General features: G+C 42.9%; 1 protein-coding gene across 5 annotated transcripts; it reads right to left on the bottom strand.

Annotated features, from left to right (window-relative positions):
• Nucleotides 1-142: 142 nt before the first annotated feature.
• Nucleotides 143-26,004, bottom strand: akap11 (A kinase (PRKA) anchor protein 11). Of its 5 annotated transcripts, none has more exons than XM_085375106.1 (12): nt 25,743-26,004; nt 22,777-22,885; nt 21,552-21,662; nt 21,413-21,466; nt 19,563-19,694; nt 18,341-18,605; nt 12,806-17,162; nt 12,420-12,560; nt 8,040-8,126; nt 4,589-4,635; nt 3,944-4,143; nt 143-479 (listed from the first exon to the last, which is right to left on the bottom strand). In XM_085375106.1, exons 2-12 carry the CDS (start codon nt 22,837-22,839, stop codon nt 300-302), a joined length of 5,637 nt encoding a protein of 1,878 aa, XP_085231232.1. In that variant the 5' UTR covers nt 22,840-22,885; nt 25,743-26,004; the 3' UTR covers nt 143-299. The 5 variants fall into 5 exon arrangements, with proteins under 5 accessions (XP_085231232.1, XP_085231233.1, XP_085231230.1 ...); XM_085375107.1 differs by having other exon boundaries at nt 8,040-8,123; XM_085375104.1 differs by lacking the exon at nt 143-479 and having other exon boundaries at nt 3,694-4,143.
• Nucleotides 26,005-26,894: the final 890 nt, after the last annotated feature.

Genomic DNA, 26,894 nt, shown 5'->3' with positions numbered 1-26,894 from the left:
AGGTGTGAGGCCTTCGATTCAAGAGTGTAGGCAAGCAAAGGAGACACCTCATTAAATCAACACAGGTTACACATACAGGCCTGATAACTGATGAAACTGCAGCAACAAAACAGAAACTGGGGAGGGAAAAAAAAAAAAAAAAAAAAAAAACGGGAAAAGATGGCATGCCATACACGCAATGCAACACACGTGCTGCCCACATTTGTGAGAGGGAGTTCAGATTTATGGGGCTCACAGAGGTTGCAAAGCCCTGTTTGGAAATAATGAGAGGAGAGCAAGGAGGGAAAAAAGCAGAGGCCTTAGGTGCGCTCCAGAAGCCACTGGAAGAGGGAGATGCAGTGAGGTTCTTTGCTGGCCTCAAGTGCCTCTTCTCTGGCCTCGGGCTGACTGTGGCTCACATCACAGTAGCGCAGCAGCATGTGCAGCAGCTCACCCACCTTCCACTTCCTCTCTCGAAGCCTCTGGACTACCGCTGGGAGCTGAAAGGACACATTGATTATACAGTCATCTCAAGGCATTTATCTTGTATTGAAAAGACTTCATAATATTAGAAAGAGCAAATGCTTGGCAATGTGAGGGAGGAAGAACTCCCTCTTTTTGTGGAGTGACAGGAAAAAGGAGAGATAGCGAGCAACAAACTGAACAAAACATAACTTACAGGAGAGAGTAAATAAAAGTTAATGAGATGCAATAGTGGCATAAAAACAGAGTGTGAAATGTGGGGATTGAAGGAGAATTGCTGAGCGCAGCATGGGAAGTCCCCAAGCAGCCCAAGCCTACTGCAGCACAACTAAGGGGGATGTTCAGGGTCACCTGAACCACAGTAAGCTGGGTTTGTAGAAAGGGACTCTGTCCTAAATTTAAACTGGAACCTGGTTTCATGGGAGGCCTGACAACTGAAGGCTCTGCCTTCCATTCTACAGGGTGGGCCATTTATATGGATGCACCGTATTAAAATGGGAATGGTTGGTGATATTAAAGTCCTGTTTGTGGCACATTAGTATATGTGAGGGGGCAAACTCCTCAAGATGGGTGGTGACCATGGTGGCCATTTAGAAGTCGGCCATCTTGGATACAACTTTTGTTTTTTCAATAGGAAGAGGGCCATGTGACACATCAAACTTATTGGTACTGTCACAAGAAAAACAATGGTGTGCTTGGTTTCAACGTAACGTTATTCTTTCATGAGTTATTTACAAGTTTCTCTTTGTTCACAGCCATTGACATGTTGAAGAGGTTAACACATGAGGAGCGGATCGAAATTGTGTTGATATCTGGTGAACGCAGTAACCGGGTCATTGCAGCAGATTTCAATGCAAGACACCCTACGAGACCACCCATCTCCCATGCTACAGTTAGCAAACTGCTTGCTAAGTTTCGTGAAACTGGTTCAGTGTTGGATTTGCCAAAATGTGGACGCAAGAAAACTGTCACTAATGAAGAAACATCAGTGGCTGTCCTAGCTTCATTCAGCAAGAGCCCACAGCATAGCACTCGCTGCATGTCACTGGAGAGTGGCATTAATCGAACATCCCTTCGGCGGATATTAGCTACTCACAAATGGCACCCTTACAAACTCCAGCTACTGCAGCATCTCAACGAGGATGACCCAGATCGGTGCACAGAATTTGCAGAATGGGCAAAAAAAAAGAAAAAAAAAAAAAAAACTGGAACAGGACCCTCAGTTCACGCAGAAGATTTTGTTCAGTGATGAGGCAAACTTTTATGTGAATGGTGAAGTTAACAAACAAAACTACCGCTATTGGTCTGACACTAACCCACATTGGATGGATCCCTCCAAGACTGTTGGAACAACAAAAGTGATGGTTTGGTATGGTATATGGGGTACAACGATAGTGGGTCCATTCTTCATCAATGGAAACCTCAAGGCCACTGGATATTTGAAATTGCTACATGATGATGTGTTTCCCTCTTTATGCACTGAAGCTGGCACGTTCCCTGAGTTTTTCCAGCAGGATGGTGCACCACCACATTATGGGTGCCAGGTCCGAGCATTTCTAGATGAACAGTTTCCTGGAAAGTGGATTGGTCGTCGTGGGCCAGTTGAATGGCCGCCAAGGTCTCCCGATCTGACCCCCTTAGACTTTTATCTTTGGGGTCATCTGAAGGCAATGGTCTATGGTGTGAAGATACGAGATGTGCAGCACCTGAAACTACGGATACTGGATGCCTGTGCTGGCATTTCTCCTGCGGTGTTGCTATCAGAGTGTGAAGAGTGGGAGAAGAGGGTTGCATTGACAATCCAACACAATGGGCATTGAACACATTTTATAAGTGGTCAGAAACTTGCAAATAACTCATGAAAGAATAAAGTTACGTTGAAACCAAGCACACCATTGTTTTTCTTGTGACATTACCAATAAGTTTGATGTGTCACATGGCCCTCTTCCTATTGAAAAAACAAAAGTTGTATCCAAGATGGCCGACTTCTAAATGGCCACCATGGTCACCACCCATCTTGAGGAGTTTGCCCCCTCACATATACTAATGTGCCACAAACAGGACTTTAATATCACCCCTAACCCTCACCAACCATTCCCATGTTATTACGGTGTACCCATATAAATGGCCCACCCTGTACTTTCAGAATCTTTAGGATTTCCTTACAAGCTGACTACTGAAGTAGTAGTGAAAGGGTGTTAGTTAATACTTCTTCCTGCCTGGGGAAAAAAGGAACTCAAAAATTCTCTGAATATAACCTAAGCAGAGAGCCGTGCTTCAAAAAAACAAAATAAAACAATAATAATAATAATAATAATAATAATAGACAGTTAAATTAGAATTGTAAGGGTTTGAAATTAAACATGATGTAATGTAATCATGTTTACTAAAGTAAATGTAATGCCTAAACAGTCATTGTAACACACTCCTGAAACACGAAACTCTTGAATGCTTGTACCGTTCCCAAGTTGAAACACACTTAAGCCCCTTTTCCATTAGTATCTACTCGGATTGACTCTCCACGGCTCACCACGACTCGACTCAGATCGACTGGTTTTCCATTAAAATCGAGTACGATCAATCTGCTGCTCGATCTGTGGCTTTTTGTCAGACTTGTTTCTTTGTAGCGATTTATGTTCTCATGACCCATCGAGTGATGCCAATGACCAGGCCAATCGGTGGCATGCAGTCTGACGATGTCACATTTTAGTATGTGTTGCTTGGAACCCCAGCCGAGAAGGTACTATTTTATTACTTAGTACCAGGTACTATGACCTAATGGAAACCTGAAAACTGTGGCAAGTCAATCAGAGTAGGTACTAATAGAAAAGGGGCTCATTTTAATATGTGTAGGTCACATATCCATATACTGGCGTCATTAGACCAAAATCCATCAAATAAAGCAAAGAGAATCTCATCCCAGTAGCAGATGTTTTGCTGTATTATTATAATATTACAGTGTTAAATGTTTGAGATTGTGCTTTTGTTCAAACACAGGGTTTTTAAATAAGAAAAACAAAAAAAGCAAAAAGAGTAAAATTAGTATATGAACATTGCACATGGCCATATTTAAACATCAGGATCTGTATCACCCCACAATTTTACTGGCTGTGCAGGCTTTGGAAATTGTATAACAATATATACCATTAAGTTTTGTCAGGTAACAGCGATGACTATGACCTTTACTGAAATGCAGAAAACAGGAACAAACTGGTGAAATTACTGGTGATTTTTCCAAAAAAAATCTACAGCTCAATCGTCACAGTAGCTGGTGCTTCTCAGCTGTTTGTCTCCATAGCAAAGCACAGTATGGTGGGAACCAGCACAGAACTTTACAGGATTGTTGACCTTCAAAACAGACAATCACGGAAAGAATGACTTCTTTCACTGAAGCGACATGACGTGGTTTAAAAAGAGTTTTAGTGCTGACTAATGAAGACCACAGAGGGAACCTGTTTGTGAGGAATATAGCCACAATCACCTGCTGCAGTTCTCTGTCAGGACTTAGCTGAATCTGAGGGATGTCGGCCATGGAGGCTGCCAGCCACTGTAGCATGCTCCTGAGCTGGGGGTCGAGGGTGACGTGCTTAGGGCCACTCCCAGGATCTCTGACATCTGAGTTTGCTATGACAAGCACAGTCCTGGGAGTTTGCACTTGAGTCCTGTCCACACAGAGTGTCCCTGCAGCACAGAGAAAAAAGATTCACTCAGCCGTCAGCCACACCTTTTCAGTTTTCTAGCGCTCCTTCTTTAGAACACTATGTCCTGATCTGCTCAAACCCAGGTTTCCATAGCACAGCAAACACAATAAGGGGACCCCTTTAAGTGGAGGCAATTGTAGTCTGAGACATACAGAAGGCAGAGTGACTGACTGTGGATGGAGTGCATGCATGAGTATTAGTGTGGCTGAATGTGGGGGTGGTTAAATCCCCAGCAACAACACAGACAGACTAACACAGTCAGCTGGAATCCAACTGTGTCTCGGACAGCAAAGAGCAAGAGCACAAAATTATTTTTTTTTCCATTAGATGTCCCAAAAACTCCAAGTATTAACCTGTAGCACTGCCACAGTCTACTTAAAAACATTAAAGAAAGAAAGATGCTGCAGGCAATAAAACGTGCTTACCACTTGATTCCTCTTTGACCTCAGCCTCCTTGTCCTCTGTATTGTCACTGTTGGATGAGAAACACCACACAGGTTAGTAAGAAGACAGAACAGGTCGGACACACAAGGATGCATGCAAAGATATAGAAATGGCAATAAGCACACTAAAGCTAATAGCCTTTGACAAAAGCAAAGCACACAAACACTGCAACCAAAGCAATTCTGATCAAAAGACGTCTTAGACACGGTGATGCCGTATATCTTTCCTGAATTCCTGTAAATTGACTTTTCTGATCAGGTGTCTTTTGTCAGTTAATGCGCAGTGACGAAGAGGAGATCTTGATCAGTGTGAAAGTTGATTTTTCCCTTCTGAAAAGCTACTTGATATCCATTCTGTCAATTGTGCAAATATTTGCTGTGTGACGTGCCAGCAGGTAAACAGTCATTTCACCACTTTATAAAGGTTGTTAATCACAGGCCTGTTGACACAGCCCACAGCTACAGACACTCAGGCTCTGCACGTTAGGATATAAGGATATCATTTTCTTTTCAGAAAGGAAAACCGTTTAAGGTGTTTCACTGTTTGAGACTGCAAAGGAGCGACGGCACTGAAAAAGTAGGGAGAGGAGGCGAACTAAGAAGGAGGGCGATAAAGCTATGCACTCAAAATATATATGGGCATCAATGGGGGTGCCTGAACAGTATAAACCTATAGGTGTGGAGTACTTCCTAGTTAGAAAATCTTTGTGTGTCTGTCTACTTGAGGTTTCACTCACACAATGCATGAATCAAACCTTTTTCCCTCCATTTTAACATCTCTTGAATTCTTTAAAAAGAACTAAACCACAAATGTGACTCTGTGAGAAATCTGCCACCTGTTGGTAGCCACAAAACTGCTATTTACTACGCTCCACATCAAGTAACTGTGGGTGTGAGCAACATATATAAAAATAGCTTATTATTAAAACAAAACTATAATGTTAATAAACTGAATTTAAAAAATACTTTTAGTAGTTATATTATTAACAAGTAACTGAATATTAATTAGATCAAAGAAATTATTAACCAATAATCGTCTTGGGATTTATTACCACTAAAACAGTACGGAAACTTATTAAATATTTTATGAATGCTAGTCATTATATACTGACATTATATTCTGTTACTATAAACATTATTTCTAGACAGAAGAAATTACAATATATTATACATTTTACACCACTGTAAGCTGATGAAAACTACACTAACTAAAATCAAAGTAAAAGCACAATTGCTAATATAAGAACTAATACAAAATACAAATCTGTAAGTCAACCTTGTGCTCTGCTTTAATCAGCAAGACACATCAATGTGGATTCAGAATAGCTTCAAGTTATCCTTTCTTCTTTTTTCTGACCTGTAACACCTTTGTTTAACTAAAAGTTTTGACATGTTTCATATTGGAAAATCTGTTGCACTTTTGATATAATCTTGGAAGCCATCAGCTTTAGTTGATGTTATGACTATCAAAATGCACAAACCTGTGAATATTTATTGCCAGCTCTGATCATGGACTAATAAGGGAATGACAAGATGCAGAGATACTCTGTTCTCAGAGGTCTCAAATATCAAACAGACCGGCTATGTTAATATATCCGGTCAAATAATATCTTATAAAAGGACAACTGAATGTGTTAGCTTTTTAGATTTTCAATACAGCCGTTCAGTGGTAGCACCTAGAGCTGAAATGATACTGGAATTTTCTAAAAGCACATTTTGAGTTGAAGCTGCTAAACAAGCTGAAAGAAAATCCATTCATCAGCCTGAGAAAGGAAGACTAAATAAATGGTTGGTAGTACTGTCAGTTGGGTAGTACATGGCAATACATCTTTGCATTTTTTTCCACACTGCATCAAATTGAAGTTGATTACGTCAATTAAGCATCATGTGGTGGAGGGCGGTTCCTTATTTATTAATTTTTTTTTGCTGGGAGTTTTAGAACCCTATTAGTTATGGTGCTTACTCTTTAAAATACCAGAATAGGGAGGATGGAGTAGGTCTAAGTTTATTAGATTGATCAGTATTGCTGAACTATGAAATATTTTGGGTGCATACTGTATTTTTGTGGGGTTTTTTTGTTGTTTTTTTTAACTTGAGTATGAACTTATACAAAATATTAAAAAAAAAACAGTTTTGTTGATTAAAAAACACTATAGGATTCATATTGGTATCGGCTGATATCCAAATTTATGATATTGGTATCAGACATAAAAAAGTGGTATCTCTAGTTGCAACAGCTGCAAGACTGATATATGCAGCCACCTCTAAACATCCACCATGTCTACTACCTGTTTAAGATTAGCTTTAGGTTTCCCTTTGTATGACATTTCCAACTATTTTACATATCCTTACAGTTTCATGAATCACTTGCATTCATGAAACGGCAAAACACAAAGTAAGACAGATTGCTACCTCAAAGTTTGGGGAGAGACCCCGCCCTAGTCTAAAAAGGTTGGGTATCTTCGGATTTTGTTCACAAGAAAAAAAAGTATGTGGGGTGTGAGAGAAACAGGTAAACTGGCGCACCAGCCACAGAGCTTTTGATCTACATTTTAACTCTCACTTACAATCATGAGCTCTGGGTGGTCACTGAAAAAATAATGTTAGGAAAGAAGCAAGAAAAATGAGTTTAGGCTTGGCGAAAAGACTGGCTGAGGAGCTTGGACATCCAGAAGGAGCCCAGAGTACTCCCAATGCTTAAGGCAGGTGAGGTGTTTTGGGTATTTGATCAAGGTGCCTTGAGGCTTAACTTAGAGGTTTTCCAGGGACACCCAAGTAGGAGGAGACCACAGGGTATATCTAGAATTCACTAGCTTGGGTCTATCTCGGGATTTTCCAAAAGGAAACCTGCTCTGTGACTAGACTTTAGATAAGTGGGGGGGGAAATGGATGCCCGGTCATAATGCATGCAAGAGACTTAATTTGAAAGTTAATATATTATAGTTTCTAAAACTATGAAATTAAATGAAAAATAACCCTCCACGTTGTTCTTCAGGGACTGGTTGGCTGTTCAGAGGTAATACAACATGGACAAAATAATAACACTACATATTTCCCACAAAGACAAAAAATTGCATGCAAGCAATGCAGAACCAACAAAACTTAAGCAACACATTGCATGCTAAGATTAGCATCAACAAGCATTTGCCATGTCAAGCCTATTAATGTTTAAAGCTCAAGTATGGTCATGTTAGGGGGCTGGTGGTTCCTAGTATGAGACAAAGTATAAATCAGAATATTGTAGAGTGGCAGTTTAAATCATTTTCATATGATGAAGAAAGATTTTCCACTGGTGGATCTATCACATACTTCAGTACTTTGTGGTGCTTTCATAGCAAATTCAGTTCATTCTTTGTCACATTCTAGGTAAACCCCCATGTCTTGTGTGCATTTCTTTTCCAAGGATAGCCATGCCAATCGGGTGCTGACCAACCTGTCAGAGGGGGAGAATGACAAGTGCTCTTCACACGCCTCCCCCTCCAGGCCCAGACTGCTCCAGCTACTGCTATTCCCATTACTGCTGGACACAGAAGGCAGGTAACACACCGCTGTAACACTGACACAGTAAGGGGCTAACACAGAGAGCTACCAAAATGCAACAAAAGATCAGGATGTAATAAGCAGTTTCATCACATTTGCTATAAGAGCTTACTGTCATGTATCGTCAACAAACAACACGGAGGTGGATGACCATTTCTGGTAATCCTTTAAATGTCAGGTGAGGTTGAAAAAAACAGAGGAGGATTCTTCAAATGATGCAGGTTTTTTCCACTGTACACCTCCCTGAATCAGCTTTAATGTTGACTGGGCCCATTTGTTGCTAAAGTCCTGAAATGTGAGATCATTACATTTTTGTTCTCACATAATCTCGTTAATCATGTGGCTTCCAGCGGGACAACCAGCTGGCAACAGAAGCATAACAACATACACTCTCGCTATAATTAGTGAATGATTAGCCTTGCTGGCTGGAACCTGCATACTGTGGCATGCTATAGCCTAACTAAAAGGGAGAGATGTTTCTGATATCTAAAAATACCTCTATTAATCTGCATTACCTCAGCGGCAGGTGTGGTCTGAATGGCATACTGAGAGGTGATTCATCTAGTCAGTCAGCCTGATCTCTGTCTCGCTAAACTCATAAAGGAATTTTCCCCCCGTTATTTCATCTGCTGAGCGGAAATAGTAGCAGCAGGCCTTTGAAATGTCTTATGAATTACACATGGTGGACTTTGTTCCAGTAGAAACAGCACTTGAAGAGAGGTGAGCACTTAAAGACACACCTTTAGAAAATATTATGACACATTAACTTTGCCCTGATGGCCAAAATAACTTAATGCTAACACAATATGCTCTTTTAGCATGTTGGGAACAAACCCATTGTCAGGTTTGCTTCCATAGAGATATCAACCCCTGCCAGAACTGTCAACAGCCCATTTCCCAGAGACTTTATCAGACTCACTCACTTTTTTTTTCTTTTTTAAATTGACACACACAAACATAGGTCATGTCCATCCAAGACAAGAAGACCAAATCGGTCATGCCTACAACTACTTAGAACTTGGTAACATAGACAGTAATCTAAAATACTTATCCTTTAGCCTTCACATATAATGCAACATAAATCAGAGAAAACTTGCACTCTGGCAGTCAAGTTTAAATGATTTTGGAAAACCTTACATCTACAATGAACTGCAGAAAACACTCCTAAATGGCTCCAACGGGAGCAAAAAACCCTCCAAAAAAACCCCAAAAACATAAAGTGACACAGTATGATCAAAGTATAACCTCAGGCTTTAAATTCTGAACCCAAACCAATTAAGAACAATAGATTACATTCAATGTCTTCTGCTTGGACATTAACAGACTGTCCATTCTGAAACAACTAAATACAGAAACATATGATAGATAACCTGCTGAAAAAAAGGATACTACTTGCTGTGACAAAAGAAATGGTAGCAGCTGTCACAAAAACATGAAAAAACATTTTACTGCATACCCACATGTAGACTGATACTGCATACAAGACATGCAGTATCAGTCTGTACCAAGCAGAGCTGCAACGACTATAAAAATTATTTGACGTGGAATTTTATTGTTAACATTTTCATATGCTAATAAATGTGTTGTAACTGCAATACACTACAGGAAACTGTGGGGGCAGTATTGCCTATATCGTCTGCCAAGACTAGACAATACTGAAGAAGAATGTAGCACAAACAGCAAAACAGGAGGACTGAAGAAAATAGAAACTGAGATTTTAAACATTTTGAAAGCATTCCACAGAAAACAAAGTTCAATGCAGATTGTGCAAACCGGTGCTTTCCTTCCACGACAGCACTAAAACGCCGGCACCCTGGAGCAGTAAGGTCAGTTAGTGTTAGTGCGTCACAGTTGTTGCTCATTCCAGCCTTGTGTAGGCCCACAATCTTGTCCTTGACATCATTGGAAAGCTCTTTAGTCTTGGCCATGGTGCAGAGTTTGGAACATGAAAAATAAATAAGTATTTATGTTCATGTTTGTACAGCAAGGTTTATTTCAGCTTACCTGTCGGAAACTTCTCAGGATGATGCTTGCACCATTTCAGTTTTGTTAGCTAAACAGTGAAATGCAATAATAAACCATTAAAGAGCTCCACTGTCTACTAATTTTTGGGGTTTTTCTCTCCCATATTAATATTAGCATTTATTCTGAGTAGTAAACCTCTTCCATTTAACGTTAGGTAATTAAATGTGGGTTAAATCATATACAAAATAATTGGTACTGAACATTACACCATCTGAGAAATGATGTTTTCAGTGTATCGGCAACCAGCAACAATCAAAGTTCCTAGAATGTGCTGTGCGTCGCATTTTGTCGCGCCTCGTTTACCTTCTATCAAAAAAGGGAATTTTTGACAAAGTCTGGAGACAGACCCTCAGCTTTGAAAAATGGGCTTAAAATGTTCCTTTTTAATGCTTACAGGATCAAGGAACCCTGAACCACCCCTTAGTTATGCTTCTATAGTATCAGACTACTGGGAGATTTCCCATAATACAGTAAGCAGTTTATAAAGCATAATTTGGTCTCTATGAAGTTCTTTTCTGTTTCTCTTTTCTTGATTGCTTCTGCTTGTGGTTCCGCTTATCCTTTACAGGGCCGCAGGGGGGCTGGAGCCTATCCAGCCTATCCTACAACATGCATCACACACAGAAAGACTCCAACCTGATGATGGAATTGAGCTTAGGACATTTTTGCTGTGAGGCAACTGTGCTAACCACTGTGCCACTGGCATATGTTAAAACAGGCACAAATGATCTATTAGTCTGGGATCTGGTGGTGATCATGAGGGTTATTGGGAGCTGCAGAGACTTCTGTGTCATTACACATTCAAGGTATAACAACACACAAAGACAGTTACTGGTAATGTCACCTCAAGGAGCACAAACTGGGTGATTTCAACCATAAAGTCAAAATCTGCATGTCTGCTTTCCAACTAAGCTAATCATGAAACCCACGACACACAGCTATGATCACTTTGTTCTCAGACTTGTTGTGGTTGCTATAGTTGCTAACCCAACCACCAGCTGGTTCTTATGTGACATTAGAGTTCCTATTGTGGGTGTGAATGCAAAACAGGGGAAAAAAAAACAACCAAACCTTTAATTCTCAAGGGGAGCGCCCCCGTATGTAGTTTATTTACTCTCAAGGATTCTTCAGATGTTTTAGTGAAAGTGCCTTAGGTAGGTTTTTTATTGCCACAAACAAAAGTTTGAAGCTAAAAATCATCCATAGGAAAAAATCTTTATATGTTAGTATAACATACTGGGCGTACACCTGGAGAAGGACCTCGGCTGGTCCCTCAACACCAGCTCCCTGCACAAGAAAGCCCAACAGCGTCTCTTCTTTCTGAGAAGACTGAGAAAGGCCCGGCTTCCACCACCGATCCTGACCACCTTCTATAGAGGAACTATTGAGAGCATCCTGAGCGGCCGCATCACTGTCTGGTTTGGGAGCTGTGCCATATCAGACCGCAAGACCCTACAGCGGATAGTGGGAACAGCAGAGAAGATCATCGGGGTCTCTCTACCCTCTATTGAGGACATCTACACCACACGCTGCATTCGCAAAGCCACCAGCATTGTGGCTGATCGGACACACCCCTCTCACACACTCTTTACACTCCTGCCATCTGGAAAAAGGTACCGAAGCATTCGGGCACGCACATCCAGACTGTGCAACAGCTTTTTTCCACAAGCCATCCGTCTCCTCAGCAAAAAGGGACTGACTGATAAACACGCACACACACACATACACTAACATTATCACTCAGCTTAACTCAAATACCTCAAAACATTGAGACTGGACTGACTAACCAACACAAAGCGCAAACACACGGACCTACACCACCAAACCATCGCACACACCAACCTGTAAATGCTCTTTTGCACAATATTATTACTAGATATATTATATATTATTATTTTTTTGCACTAACTTGTCTTGTAGCACCTTGGTTCCTGGAGGAACGTTGTTTCGCCTCACTGTGTATTTTTAAACTGTATATGGTTGAAGTGACAATAAAGTTGAACTTGAACTTGATATATACATATATATATACATATATACACATTTATGGAGTGTAACTAGTAGCTAGCCACTCCATAAATCACAATCTGATTCTTTCTTTCAAATTCTGGTTAAAAAGCTGTGCATAAATAAGTGTATAATAAGGAATGCACTACAAATGTTCTCAGACCCCATTCTAACGTATATTTTAAAGCACCAAGTTGGACTGTGCTCTAGAGGTGATAGATATAAAGTTAGGTGTGTTTACCTGTCGCTGAGGTGGAGGAAGCTGCTGTTATCATCTGGGTGCTCATCTTCAAAGCTCAGGTTAGACCAGCTTCCCAGGCTGTCATCTCCAACACTCAGCTGCTGGGACACAGTGGACTCAGTGGTTTCCCTACCCGAAGCACTAAATACAAAGAAACCAAAGGAGAGAGAAAGAAAAAAAAAGCCTCACTAACAATGCAAATAGTCACATGTCAGTGCAGTAAAACTGGGAAAATAAAACATTAAAATGTTTGTCAAAAGAAGTGAAACAAAGCTGATTATAGGTTACAACACATGTTTATGGCCTGGCCATTGATTAAACGTATGCATGGAATGAATTTCGGGGCAAACAGACACTCTTCCTGATGTGAACTGGGAAGTGTGTACCTGGTAAGGGCAGCCTGGCATATGTTGGACAGGGCTGATGTCATGATCTCAGCAGTGAGGCTCTCGGCGTAGCTGGTGCCATCATGGCCGATCCCGCTGTCAGCATTAAGGCTGGTGTTGCTCAGCTCGCGCTTTGCTGTATCCATTGCCATGGACACCATCTCCTCTGCAAATGCCACCCTGTGGTCCAGGTCGATGTGGATTTTTGGAATCTCCAGACTAGAGAGCACTCTTGCTTGACAGTCTCCTCCCCTTTTCCTCCTCTGCAGCACAGGTTGGTAGTGGTGCCTGCTGTGCTTGCTGCAGTATGGACACTCCTGGACTTGACAGCAACAACATGGCCTCTCCCCCATTGCCCGGACCAGAACTGGGCCCTCAGACAACCTCTGTGTGTGAGTGTGTCTGTCATGGTCTTGGTGCTCCCGTGATGAATGGCCAACTGAAGCCACGCTTATCTTCAGCGTGTCATCCACTATTTTCCTGGCATAATGCTCAATGACTTGCATCACCTTGCTACTGTAACCTTGATCGTAGAGACTCCCTGTGCTGTGGTAGTGCTTGCTCTTACCCTCCTTGGATAACACAGGGCAGGAGAAGGAGTTCCTGATGAGATTCTCTGCCATGTCTTCCAGTTTGGATTTTTTATAAAGACAGGAGTCAGTGAAAGACTTTGGCAGCCGTACAGAGGAGAGATGGAGCTTGCGTGTGACATCACAGGTGATATTATATGCTAAAGATTCAGCAAAGTGGACTAGATCCATGTACTCCCTCTTACTCTGCTCTTCAGAGTCCCTGCAACAACACTGGGTGTTTCTATCCATCTCTGTTCGATCCTTGGCTGATGACGTTTTACTACTACAAGACGATTTCCATTCATCTGGCAGAGACTTCGAGGAACGAAGACGTGCACTAGAGGATCTCTGCTTTATTTTACGACTGGCGTGAGCCAAGCCAAGTTTTATAGAACGATAAGCCAAACGGCTTGCATACTGGTCCAGGACTAACTCCCTACTCCCCCCTTCCTTTTTCAGCACCCTAATGAGGTAGCTGGCATACTCATCTGTCACGCTCTCACAGCTGGGATACTCAGAGGATAGACCAGAGCTGGAGCTAGACACAGTGCTCGAAGCAGAGGTGGAAGACTGGGAGACCGAGGCAATCAGGTCATTGGACCACTGCTCAGCCAGCCTTCCTAACCTCCAGTCTCTGCTCTGATCTGTACCGGGTTGAGAGTGATGTCTGTGGTGGTAATGCAAACATTCGGAGCTAGATCTGTCCCAGCTTCTTCTTCTGAGAGCTCTGTGATACGGGCACTGCTGTCCAGAGCTCACCATCCTCTTCACATCACTAATTACCTCTCCCGCCACTTCTCCTGCATACACCCACAATGAGTTGAGGGTCTGCTCTGAAAACTGAGCCACACTGTCTCTCCTCTTCTCACTGCCCTGGTTCATCTCTCCCTGCTCCTCTTCCGCCCCTCCTAGGGTGTCCATCTCTGTTGCCATCGAGACTATGTGGCACGCCAACCGCTCAGCATAGTGGAGAGCTTCCTTGTTGGACATTACACGAGCGCACATCGGGCTGGGTGTGTGTCGGCCGCCCCCTCTCTCTGAACATGTGTTAATGACTCCAACACCACCTTCTTCTGCCGGTTCTTCCTCCTCTTCTTCCTCATTTCCATCAGCCTCCTCAGAGAGAGATCTCATCAGTTTGAGCATAAACTCTGCCTTGTCTGCATCTGGGATGGTGTCTTTTGGTCCCGGGCCCAGCTCAGGCTGATAGTGAGGGGTTGGAGGTGGTGTTGCAGGGGAAAATTCTTTAGCCAGCTTGCTTTTCAGCTTTTTGGAGAACTGCTTTATCTGTCTCTCCTTGGACACCTCACTGGGCTGCTGGGGGGTGGACGGAGGAGTACCAGGAGTCGCAGCAGACTTCTGTCCAGAGTTTGGAGCTGAATCATCCACAGTAGCGGATATCCTCCTTTGTCCACCCGTCTCATTACCCGGCACTTCCAAAGTATTCATCATCACAGGATGTGTTTCAGACACACCCCTGGTCCTGGGGCCTCGCTCACATCGGTAACTCCCCTGGTTTAGAGTGCCTGTCTGAAAGGAAATGGGAGGATTATTTTCTTGTCCCATAGGGCCACCTAGCCTAACATGCCCAGAATCTGTATAGTCATATCTAAAACTTTCCCTGACAACTCCTTGCTTTGAAGGGGAATCCAGAGCATCGTAAGAGTCCCTGCGGCTCCTGATTGTCTTTGTGAGGAAGTCAGCACAGTCGCCCAAACCCTTCTTCATTTTAGAGGCAGTTATTAGCTCACAAGCCTCAGTTACTATCATATCCACCATGTTGCCAGAGAAGTTTTGGAATGAAGACTGTTTTTGGGAGGGCTCTCCTGCTGGTAGAGAGGTCTGAGTTCCATGACTGTAAAGGGCCGTTAGTGGAGACGTGGCATTGTCAGAGGATGACACAGTTGATCTTTTGGGGCTGGTCGGTGGGGTATGTGACAAGCTAGACCTCTGCTGAGTGGTCTCCTCGGAATCCTGGAGGTTGGAGAGGGCGTGCCCTGCTTGGGGCACAGGAATACAGCTGGCCATTCCTGATACAGTGAACAGGGCTTTCTTCACAGTACAAGAAGCATCCTCCGCTGGGACCGCTACACTTAAAACCTGCTGGTTAGCAAAGGTGCTGCAGGTATGAGTGCAGGTGTTATCTGCACTGACATAACAGATGTTGTCCACAGACACACTTATAGCTGCTTGGCTTGTGAAGGCAACATCTGCCTGAGAGAGCTCTATGAAGGCCTCCTGGATGACAGACTCAGAAAGGTCTGAAGCATAGGAGGACACCACCACCTCCTCCTCTTCTTCCTCTTGCCCATGGCCAAAAGACCAATCACTTGGGGTGAGAGGCGTTGAGGGGTGGGAGAACTGACATACTTCCATTATACCTTCAAAAACAAGCTCTTCAGCCAGATCAGCAGCAAAACGTGATACAGTGCTGTGGAAAATCTGCTTCTTCACAGTCAGGAACTCTTTGAGCGCTGCGGACACGGCCTCTCCAACCAGGAAAGTGGCCAGCCCGTTGATTGCCCGCTCCTTCAGTACATATGCACGTCGCATGCCAATCTCATGGAAGGCCATTTGAAATACTGAGGAGGTAAGTCGAGCAGCTAGGTGGCACAAGGTGGTGGTGCAGGAGGACACCCCTTTTTGGAGGTCTCGCAAAGCGCTGCCCAAGCTCATTTCCACAAGGTCACTGGCAAACCTCTGAATACCATCTTTCAGAGACTGGGATTTCTTCTGCAGCTTGGCCACCGTCACAGTCTCCTGTATTTCTGAGAGTTTCATCAGGTATCCTGAAGGGTTCTTAAATTCCTTGTGGCAGACACAGGAGAGATTCTTGTTGTCACTGATGTCGACAGCAGACTGGTAGCCACAGACAGATCCGAGAATTTCTTTGGACAGACTGCTAGCAAAGTCTGAGTAGGTCTTATACAAAGAACAGAGATCCTGAGGTTTACGTAGCTCAGAGTCATCTTGTCCATCTGCCTCTGTATTCCAGAAGTATTCCAGTGGCCCGCTGGAGTCCACCAGGGGACTGAAGGCAGAGGAGCTCAAAGGACTGAAGAGGGGACCACCGTTCTCCTCAGAGGGAGTCTGTACAGGCCGAGGGGAATCCGGCACCTCAGAGGGAATTGAGTAAGGAGAGCCTGGTTTCAGGGGCGTGGGTTTTTTCACATTGGCTGGGAGAGTGGGCTGATCAAAGCGGTGAGGATTCATTCCCTTGGTTGAGCAGCCCCTAGAAACATATTTTAAAGATGATGTACTTATGCCAGATTCATCAGCCTCTTTCTGTGCTGCTGGGACACTAATCGCATCCAGAGGCAGAGTAAGAGTACAGCTCTCAGAGTTGAGCTCATCCAGATCATCAAACTGGTCAAAGCTATCAAAAAACTCACTAACTTCGGAATCTGAGTCTTCAACTCGCTCTCTGGGCCCCCCTGGCACTTGAGGAATGTCCAGTTTGGCCAGCAGGCTCTTCTGGTAGCCCACTTCATCCAGGAAAATGATAGGGCTGGGGCTGGAACAGTCTGACTCTTCTGATTCACTGACATGAATCAAAGGTGAGGGGAGACGAGCTCCAGGACTGCAGTAAGTCCACTGGGATTCCACACCCGATGACCTCTGCACTGTGACAGATACGTCAGGACCAGATCTGTGTTTGGCTGAATACTTCTTCGAAGACGAGCTTATGATAACGCGGGAGCCTGATAATTCCTTTTTTCTCTTGTGGGCTGGGACTGTCTGTGAAGCCACATCACGCCTTTTAAAATGACTAAATGGAGCTGCAGCTGTGGAGATGGACATGAAGGAGAAAGAGGAGAAAAGTGGTTAGATGCAACAGGTGCTCATGGCACTGTGGAAAAATAACAGACAAGTAAAACTAGTAAATAGCTAATTAGTGCCATCTAGCAGTGAACTGAAACCATTTACATTCTAGAGACGTTTTAATTAAAGTTTGCACAGATTATGACAGCATAGTGCTGCGGATGGAAAAAATACATATTACATTATTCTTGTAAGATTCTAATTGTTTCACATTAAATCACAATATTAATAATTCTATGTAAGTCTTCCCATAGGGCTAGATGTGTTGAGAATGTAGAAAAAATGATAACTATGACCTTGAGCACAATTTGGCTGAAGACCTATTAAGTAATCACTGTCTATATGTTTGATTAATTTCCGACCAATGCTGAATGAGAGGCAGGGTACGCCCTGGACAGGTCACCACTCTGTCGCAGGACTAATCCAGAGAGAAAGACAACCTTCCACACTTACATTCACACCTCTGGCTGATTTGAACCCTACGTTTCAAAACAATATGCAAAATAACAAATAATCTACTCTTAGGCTGTATTATCAAAAATGAAATATCTGCCACGGGCCTAGAGTTTTTAAACAGACTGTGTTTTACATTTTGCTGTATAATGTCACTTTTTTTCCTCCAAAGTTTGAGGGCAAAAATCTTCAAGTATTTTCAGATTTGAGTATTTTCAAGTATTCAACTGTCCTGCCAGTCTCAGTCTGTGTGTGCGCGCGCGGACGTGTGTGTGTGTGTGTGTGTGTGTGTGTGTGTGTCAGGCCTGCTAATCTCTGCCTGCTGCGAAAGTCCTTCTCAGAGGAGAGCCGACCACAGAAGCAGAAATACTTGCAAAAGAGCTTTTATTCCCCCTCAAAAACCAAACAAGGTTCCAAAAAGCAGACACGGGTCCTTGTTTGGTCACACTTTTTTGGGGGGGCATCTTTGCTCTCTTCTCTCCTCTTCCCCGTACTAAGCGCAACTATGGAGTTTTTTACCAGTTGGTGCTACTTGGAAAATATAGGAATGTCTATATTATACATGAAATTACAAGTGGTATACCACAAAGCATTATGAGAGCATTAAAATAAAAAGAAATCCTTTTCTGCACATGACTCAAAAACCAGAGGCCACTAAATGCCAATAAGCATTGGCTGCTAAACCTACAGGTATTGTCTGCTGTGTCGTCCTCCTCCAGATGTTCTAGAGCTGTGACAAAGTCATCCTCGATTGATGAGACCGACTGGTTGGTGTCGTCTTCGTCTGGCTGGTTGGGCTCAGCTGCGCCCCTCTGAAGAGCCTGAAGCTCCAGCGTATAGCGGAGACCTGCCATGTAGCACCCCAGCAGGCCCACCAAAGTTGGAACACTGGCTTGAGGGTAAACGTTGGTGCTGGAACTATTCCTCAGAACACACACTGTCTTTAACCAATACTGGAGGAAGAGGAAAATGGCATGAGAAAGGGGAATAAGGGGGAAATGAGAATTGCTGACAGCATGGTTTGGCTGGTGATTTTTCAGCTCATTTGAAGAAAATCATTTTTACCCAGCAAGCAGACAGACAGTCAAAGCAATCACTTTTGTAAATTAAATTCACATGGGCATTTTTTTTTTATCTCACAGGAGGAGGGAGATGGCTGGAAGTATATTGTTATGTCTGTGTCCTGATTGCAAATTGATGCATATGCAGAACGCAAAAATCCTTTAGTGCTAGCCCACTCTTTAATTCACAAAGCTGGGGCGAGAGAGCCACAGAATGAGCTGCAGGGTCTGTGTGAACCCAAACATGGCACACAGGAACAGGAAAGTGGCGGCTGCAAAAGCAACTTCTCTGTCAGCCTATCCCACACCTGTGTTTCTTTGGAAGCGTGAGAGAGACTCATACATCTGCTTACATAGCCCTCATGTGGGAAAACTTTTAATCAACAACTGCTAGAACTGGATTAGCGGTTGTTAAAAATACATCTTCTTAAAATTAAACATTTACTGTGTTTGGACATGTTTCAAGTATCATTAACCCTACACATATAAATTCAGATCCCAACACATCCCGAGGACAGCAAAAGGAATGCAGCTAAGCTGGGGTCTGAATAAGCATAGTGAAGCATTGCAGTACTCTTTTAGTCAATACATTTTTAAAGACCAGAATGAGAGGCTAAAACAAAAATTTTATGCATTTAAAAAGATACAACACCAGAATGTTAAACAAGAGAAAGTGTCTGTCGTCAGTTTAGAGAGCTCCTTTTCTAATCGACTGTACTTACTAGGATAGGCAGTAAGTGCTGTACACTTACCCACTCTTATTTCCTGCTATTCTCTCCAATCACTTCTGCTTTGTTTGACATGCTGACAAAACAAATTAATTTAACACAAAAACGGTCGTTTACATACCTGAGGTCCGGCATCCTTGTGCTCTGGCAGCCTGCGAGAGTCTTTGAGCAGCAGGACTTCATCGTTCTTAATGCTGTGGACGTGGAGGGACCTGAGAAGCTCACACAGCCCCCCTGACAGAGAAGACAGAGCCTGGTGGACAAGAACACTCAGAATCACCCCAGTTTGAAGGCCAAAGTGGTAACTAAAAGACCAGGGGCCCGTTCTTCGTACCTCGCTAAGTAAGTTAGCTGGATTTGATTGTTGACGATTTCGCCTGATCTTGGATCGTTCGGTTCCCCGAAGCTCATCCGGGACTTGCTGTCATAGCAACAGAGCCGTAAGCGTAAACCTGCTCGGGAGCAGGTTTACTTTATATAAACAGGATTAGATCGCGGCCACGCAGGTATGTCCGCTTCATTTATACGAAAGCAACAGCGATATTCCACCACTGTTTCACCATAAATAAATAACATCAATGTAACTAAAGACAATGCAGCACTTGATCCATTTATTGATTTCACACAGATACATACAGGTCATTTCCTAAAAAAGGGAAATGTACTATTAACATTCTATCACATGTATGTGATTATTACAGATGTAATTCATATTTCAGAGTAGCAATTGCAAATTACTTTGTGTAATCAAGATGAGAGACCACGGCTATAAAAGCGAAGGTGGATTTGGGAAGTCTGTCGCAGCCATGTCCTGTCCGTATACGCGAGCCACCCATTGCGGAAGGTGCAAGATTGATAAGGAGAGTTTTCAGAATCCAGCGTATATTGCGGGACAGACAGGATCCTTTAGCTCAGCGCGACAGTGTGCTCATAGAGAGATATCGATTTTCCCGTGAGGATACTATTTACTTAACCAACTTGTTGACGAGGGGGTGCAGGACCACCACCTGTCTTTTTTTTTTTGCTCTGCCCTTTTCTTGGTTGCTGTTATGAACAAACAGATTATTTCAGGGTCTCTTTCCAAGAGACGAAAAGCAATATAAGTGATAAATATTACCATTCTGTAGAATATTCTTATATTTCACTTTTACCTGTTCCCATGTTCTAGTGGGTCCTGTTGTGGCTCTAATGTGAAAGGGGATATAATATAACATATTATAATATAATATAATGTAATATAATATTGGATAATATAGTGTGATATGATAAATCTACCCTACCGCCTACTGGTGTTGGCCAGAGGGGCCGATGGCGCAATATGGCAGCCTGGCTTCTGTCAGTCTGCCCCAGGGCAGCTGTGGCTACAACCGTAGCTGCCTCCACCAGTGTGTGAATGTGAGTGACTGAATAGTGGCATTGTAAAGCGCTTTGGGTGCCTTGAAAAGTGCTATATAAATCCACTCCATTATTATTGTTATTATTAAATTACTTACGAGTTTAATTTGTCAGCAACTTTCTGCCAGCCCTCTCTCCTTGCTTTTGCAGCCTTTGCAGTGTTCCCTTGCGTTCTGATTAAACTCTGAAACTCCTGAAATCCCTCACTCAAGAGTTCTTGCTCTGCTGCCGAAAAATACCGAGCCGAGCGCGCTCCGTCGACATTTTCGCCGACCAATCAGAGGGTTGCCGATCAATGTTTCCACTATCGATGCGTAGCCCCTTTTACGACACCCAGTGATGTCACATTACTGCGTCCAGCTGTACTAATCGTCAACAGCAGGTGTGTTCGGGGAACCGGATTAGCGAGCTCACGGTTAGCGCGATGGTTTGGTCTTGGATGTGTCATTTGATCTTGGATGTAGTGAGCGACGTACGAAGAACGGGCCCCAGGATAGAACTCAGAGATTTAGTTTTTGAGTTTTGTGTCCTCTACCATCAAAGTATGACCTACTGTCCATAACTAACATGTTGTACCTGCTGGGTGACATCTTCTCCTTCACTTACATCAGGCAGACACACAAAGTGAATCTGAAAAAGCACAGCTGATGGTCAATATTGATGTGTCATGTGTTTAAACATGGCTGAGCTTCACTGGTGCGTTTGTGTGACATACCTCTGTCAGCCTGGTGGCGTCTCTTGCTGGCAGCTCTAAACCAATGCCACAGAGCTCCTTTTTATTCCTGAAGAGGCTCTTCACATTCTGCGCCCCACTGTCTCGCACAGTCTGCAAACAGACATGCAGCTTTTTTTTTGTTTGTTTGTTTTAAATAGAAGTACACACTGGCCTACAGCCTCAGTGAGTATACTTTTATTCATCTCTGCACCGTGCACCGAGGAATGCAAAAAAAGAACTTGACTGTGTGCATCTGCCTTCTCGTACACGCGCAGATCCTAAGCAATCCCATTATTTTAAAATGCCTGATAAGGTTCTACAGGACTGTGCATTTTCAAATGAAAATGAATTAACTGCATTAGAAACTACAATGAAAATCAAGCGGGGATAAGAGAGGAAATTAAATATCTTTGCAACAAAATTCTTTTAAAAAGCGCAACATATAGTTACTGAGTTTTGTATTGAAATCCAGTGGAGTCTACATAGCATTGTTGTTTGTATTTATACTTGTGTCTTCATTCCTCAACCATCACACCGACTTGAAGCTAAGAAAAAGTGAACACTTACCAAGCAGGCATCTTACTGGCAGTGATCTCCAAGGCCAGGAGGCAAAACTTTTACTAGTAACATTAAAGCAGTTCATTTATTCATTACTTAATAGACTACTAAGCAGCTGAATCTTTAAGTATATCATGTAATTTCTTAGTAGATGTATATATTAATAATCTTAATCCTCAGCATACTTAAAAAACAAAACTTTAAATACATTTTAGTGGAATAAATACTGTGCCATGCTGACTCCTCCCAGCTGTCATAGAACAAGAGGCAGGGTATGCTCTGGAGAGGTCGGCAGACTGTTGGGGGGCCAAAACTTACGCGGCTGACAACTGTTCACACTTACAATCACACACAGGAATCATCAATTAGTCTTTGAACTGTGAAAGAGAGTTGCAATGTTTGAAAGGTCATAGCCTTCATCAAACTCCTTTAATGTGCAACTAATTCTTGACTGCAAGAAAAACAACTTGATAGCGGCAAGTCAGCTGGTTTGGTTCACAGGTGAACTCAGCACTGTGAAACTCCCAGTGGGCCAGTGGCTGGCCCACCAACTTGTTCACCATACCTTTCTGCTAGTCCTTAGCCACTGGGCAATTCAATAGGTGGAGCCCTGAGTGTACTGCACATGTGTGCAAAATTAAATGCAAATACATCCTGACAGACAGACCTCTTTCCGCACTGAGGATCTGGACCTGATTGGGACTCCTCGAATACGGGCACAGGCATCCATAGTGACAGCTAGCTGTACGTGGCTGGTTGGCCAGCTGGCCTTTCACCTGTAAGGAGTAAGAAAAGTGGATAAAAAATATGTTAAAGTGTGAAGTTCAACTTCTTTAACGACTTCTATTGTCACTTTGAATACCACAGCTAAGTCTTTTTCTATTTTAATCTACAATCCTCTGCAAGTAAAAGAGAGCAGCTCAGTGTGATCTCTCTGGTGCGCTTACATTCCACTCCACTTTCCCACCCCCCTGACCACAGCAACAATCACATGACAAAGCAATGACAGTCTCAATGTTATTAGCAAGAAGCTATGTCCCTATCTAGTGTTGCACATAAATACAGATGCCAAAATAAGAAGCATGATGCAACAAAGTCAGTGGGCTGTGAAGATGATAGTTCCACTAACATGAATCAAGTGCCTCAAAGCAGGACTTACCTAGACTTACCCTGCTTGTGAAGCTAAGCTATTGTATTGTACTGGCAATGCTTCTTTTCTTTCTCTTTGCTATTCTTTAAACAGCCAGGCCTGCATCAAAGATCAAACAGCAAGGCAAAAGAACAGAGGGGTGTATGCGCTTAGAGCAGGACGACCACATTTGGTAAGCAGCATGAGAGCGCGAGTGATGGAAGCAAAATATTTACAGTGTACAAGAAGGAAAAGTTTCCCAAGAAATCCAAGCCTCTCCTTTGAGGTACGGGCCAAAGTGGCTAGTTGAGTCCAGACGCAGGCAGGCGGTCCTACTGATCAGCCCATCCTGCATCCTGAGAACCAGAGGGGTAGAGTGCATGCCACAGGCTTCCTCTGGTGATCCAGGACCTCCTAGCTTCGCAGCTACTGCTGCCTAAAAATCAACTATGCAGCACACCCCACTTCACTCACAACAAAAGCAGCCACAGTGATGTATATTATGGCGGTGACTAATTTGCATAAGTAGATTGTTAATCTGTTTATGTTTCATGTTTAGCTCACAGACTTGTCATTCAGTGGTACAGTTTGTGAGAATCGACTCAGGAGGCCTACATCACCACCTTATGCAACCAGCGTGGTCACATAATGCGAAATGGATTCAGCATTAGTCATGTTACAGGAAAAACTACAATTAAGGGCAACTAAGTTTAGGCTTACACAAATCCTCCAGGGCTGATTCATAAAAGTCAATTATCAATGTTTGGACAAAACAAAAAACAAAAATTATGAAGCTAAGTCAAGCCAGCGAGAGGATTGTCTGGTGGGGGGAGCTGATGATCTAAAATGGGTGGCAGGGGGGAAAACCCCCCCCAAAAAAAACAAAGCCAACCTGTGGAGGGCTATGTAGGGATCTGGTTGTGGGCCAAATTCTGAGGGTGAGTGTGGGTGGCCGGAAGGGTGGATAAACAGAGACAGGGAGAGAAGAAAACTCACAGCTCACTGTGAGATCTGACACCAGCTTCTACTGAGGCACAGGTACCACTATGGTTAGAGATAAACTGACTTTTTGTTCTCCAATATCTGTCATTATTGCAAAAAGACAATCACGTGGAGGCCAGTACATTTCAGACATGGCAGCTGCAGAACAAATATGTGCAACTCTGACCACAGAAGGACAAAACAGGTGTGTGTGTGTGTGTGTGTGTGTGTGGGGGGGGGGGGGGGGGGGGGTTATTTATCCCACTCTTAGCAGGAAGAGAAATTAAGGTTTATATACTGCAATGGGAGGGCAGCAAATTTAATTTATTCACAATGAGCTACTTTTTGATTGGTAGACAAAACAGGTCAAAGTATTAAGCCTTAATGTTGCACAGCTTTAGGCTCATCATTACCTCAATAACCTACTCATCTTTTGCTCACAGTGTAGTTAAACATACTTCATTTCATCTAAATGAAATGCAGTTGTTTTTTAATGTTGTTCTGAGGAATGTTGCACTTGTGCTTTTTATGTGGTGCAAAACACAAATACATTGATATAAAGAGAAGAAAAAGGTAGGACGAAAACAACTATTTAATTACAGCCCTACTGTACAGCTAATCATATGACAATGCAGTTTATATAAACATTAACTCAATAATTCTCACAACTTTCACTAATTATTTTAGTTTCGATGTTGGTTTTAGGTCAGGACTCGACTTTTTAAAAACATTTCGGAACAGCACAATGCAAATGTTCAGTTCCAGTGGCCTTTCCTTTAATAGCCACCACTGTGATGTTCCGAAATAACACGTGCAAATGTGTTATTTTATAGACAAAATAACACATTTGCCATTTTCTATGTAAAATTTCTTTTCAACAAAATGATAACTTGATCTGCATGTTAACTGCTATTCGAACCATTTACATGTAAACATTTCGCATAACATGACTTGTTGGCATTGACAACTCCCCCTGAACACTGCATGCTTGTCGTCTTTATGGATGAATAAATGCCTGTAAACACTGCTAGATTTTTAATAGACGTAAAAAAGCATTGGGGTGCTTTGGAGGAAGAAAGCTGGCTAATTTACAGTTCGCGGGGCTGGTACCCCCCGCAGCAGCAGGCCGCAGAAGAGCCACACACCGTGGATGCTGAGGCTGATTCACGACTACTCAGGCTCTGAAATCATGGCCAGAACACACAAACGCCTAACCAGCTAGCTAGCAAAGGCACATTATACATAGACATACAGAGTACACAACAAACCTTGGGCACACTTAAAAAGACTGTCGACCACAGCAAAATAAACCTCTTTGTTAGTTGACAGGCTGTCAATCACTATGTTAGCAGCAGAACCAGGCCGCGGTCCGCTCGGTCTGTTGTCACCTTAACGTCGCCAGCTAGCACCTAGCCACCAAGCTAATGACAGCGCTACGACACATCCAGATAAACCGGCAGCAGTTTGTGGTCATTTTTCGTTTAGCATATACGTCGCAATTGCTATTAGTAAGTCATTTTTACCTCTTCGCTCAGTGTCGGACTCCAGCAGCGCTGACGGTAGCCGCTGTGTTTGATGCGCGATTCGTAAACGATTCACCCGTTTGGAACTCTTCCGACCACAAAATGAAAACGTGAACTTTCAAGTCACACTGAGCACAGCAGTGTTTAGGACCTCTGTGATTAAATACCATAACTATGGCAATTCTTCCCAATCGCCAAAACACAGCCCAAAAGTCACCGGGAGGAGTTCAGGCAAATTACAGATTAATTTAGACAGCTCCTAAACCTGACTCGAAATCCCCATCTACTGCGTGCTGCCGTTCTTCCCATGAAAACAAGAATGAGGCATAATCAATCGCACACCGAAAAAAAATATATAAGTGTCGCACTGCCGCTGAAGACAGAACAATGAAAACACAGGCGCGCACACACACACATACACTGAGTATTATTTAAAAACAACAACAATAACAATAAAATGCATCATCATAGCAAACCGATTTTGACATATACCTGGCATAGATATATATTGCCTTCTTGTTTGACCACCCACCCTTCATCGTTCTGGATACCTTTACTTATCATGTGAACATCAACACCAATAATATAGCTGGACAGTCTTTCTGTTGGTTTTAGCTTCTTGGGATAAAAATAAATATCAGGAGGAATTTTAAGCAGAAAAGTAGAAGTGAGCTACAGCAATACTACAAAGAGAGAATATCTCAGTAAAGAAAAGTCTAATCATAAGAGTGGATGCGGAAGGAAATGCTCGGGGGTCTGGTCGTATAAAATAGTTCTCTAAATGCCACAAAAGTCTGAAGTCACAATGTAGCTATTCTTTTGTTTGACACGAGTGATTAATCTCACAGCACAACAGAGAAACTGTAAAGTGTAAATTCCCAAAACATATTAGCAAAAATTAGCTTCACTTGGAAAGGTTTGGGGTGTTAACAGGTGGAATTCTAGGCCCACCGGCTGTGTTATGTTGAGATACTGTGGGCTTACAGCAAACAGACCTGCTAACCTGTTGCTACAGTCATCATCATCTCAAGCTAAGGTTGCTTTGATAGCAAACATCAACTCATCTGTGTTTGTCATCTACCACACACAGGTCGGGTCAGAGCACAACAGTAACATGGTTTGCAAACCATTAAGTAGTAGTTTAGGAACTGT

Source organism: Diplotaxodon limnothrissa, linkage group LG16 (assembly GCF_057381915.1).
Source record: "Diplotaxodon limnothrissa isolate DT_005_m linkage group LG16, D_limnothrissa_male_GT1.1, whole genome shotgun sequence".
Lineage (NCBI taxonomy): Eukaryota > Metazoa > Chordata > Actinopteri > Cichliformes > Cichlidae > Diplotaxodon > Diplotaxodon limnothrissa.
Note: the sequence above shows the minus strand (reverse complement) of the source record. Positions and strands in the feature narration are given on the sequence as shown.

What these genes read in the sequence shown, in the direction of transcription:
- akap11 (XM_085375104.1), bottom strand. Translation starts at nt 22,839, where the DNA reads ATGGATGCCTGTGCCCGTATTCGAGGAGTCCCAATCAGGTCCAGATCC. An exon ending in CGACACAGCAGACAATACCT is followed by an intron (nt 17,163 to 18,340) that starts GTAGGTTTAGCA and finishes CCATCTCCACAG; the next exon opens with CTGCAGCTCCATTTAGTCAT. An exon ending in TGCCAGGCTGCCCTTACCAG is followed by an intron (nt 12,561 to 12,805) that starts GTACACACTTCC and finishes CTTTGTATTTAG; the next exon opens with TGCTTCGGGTAGGGAAACCA.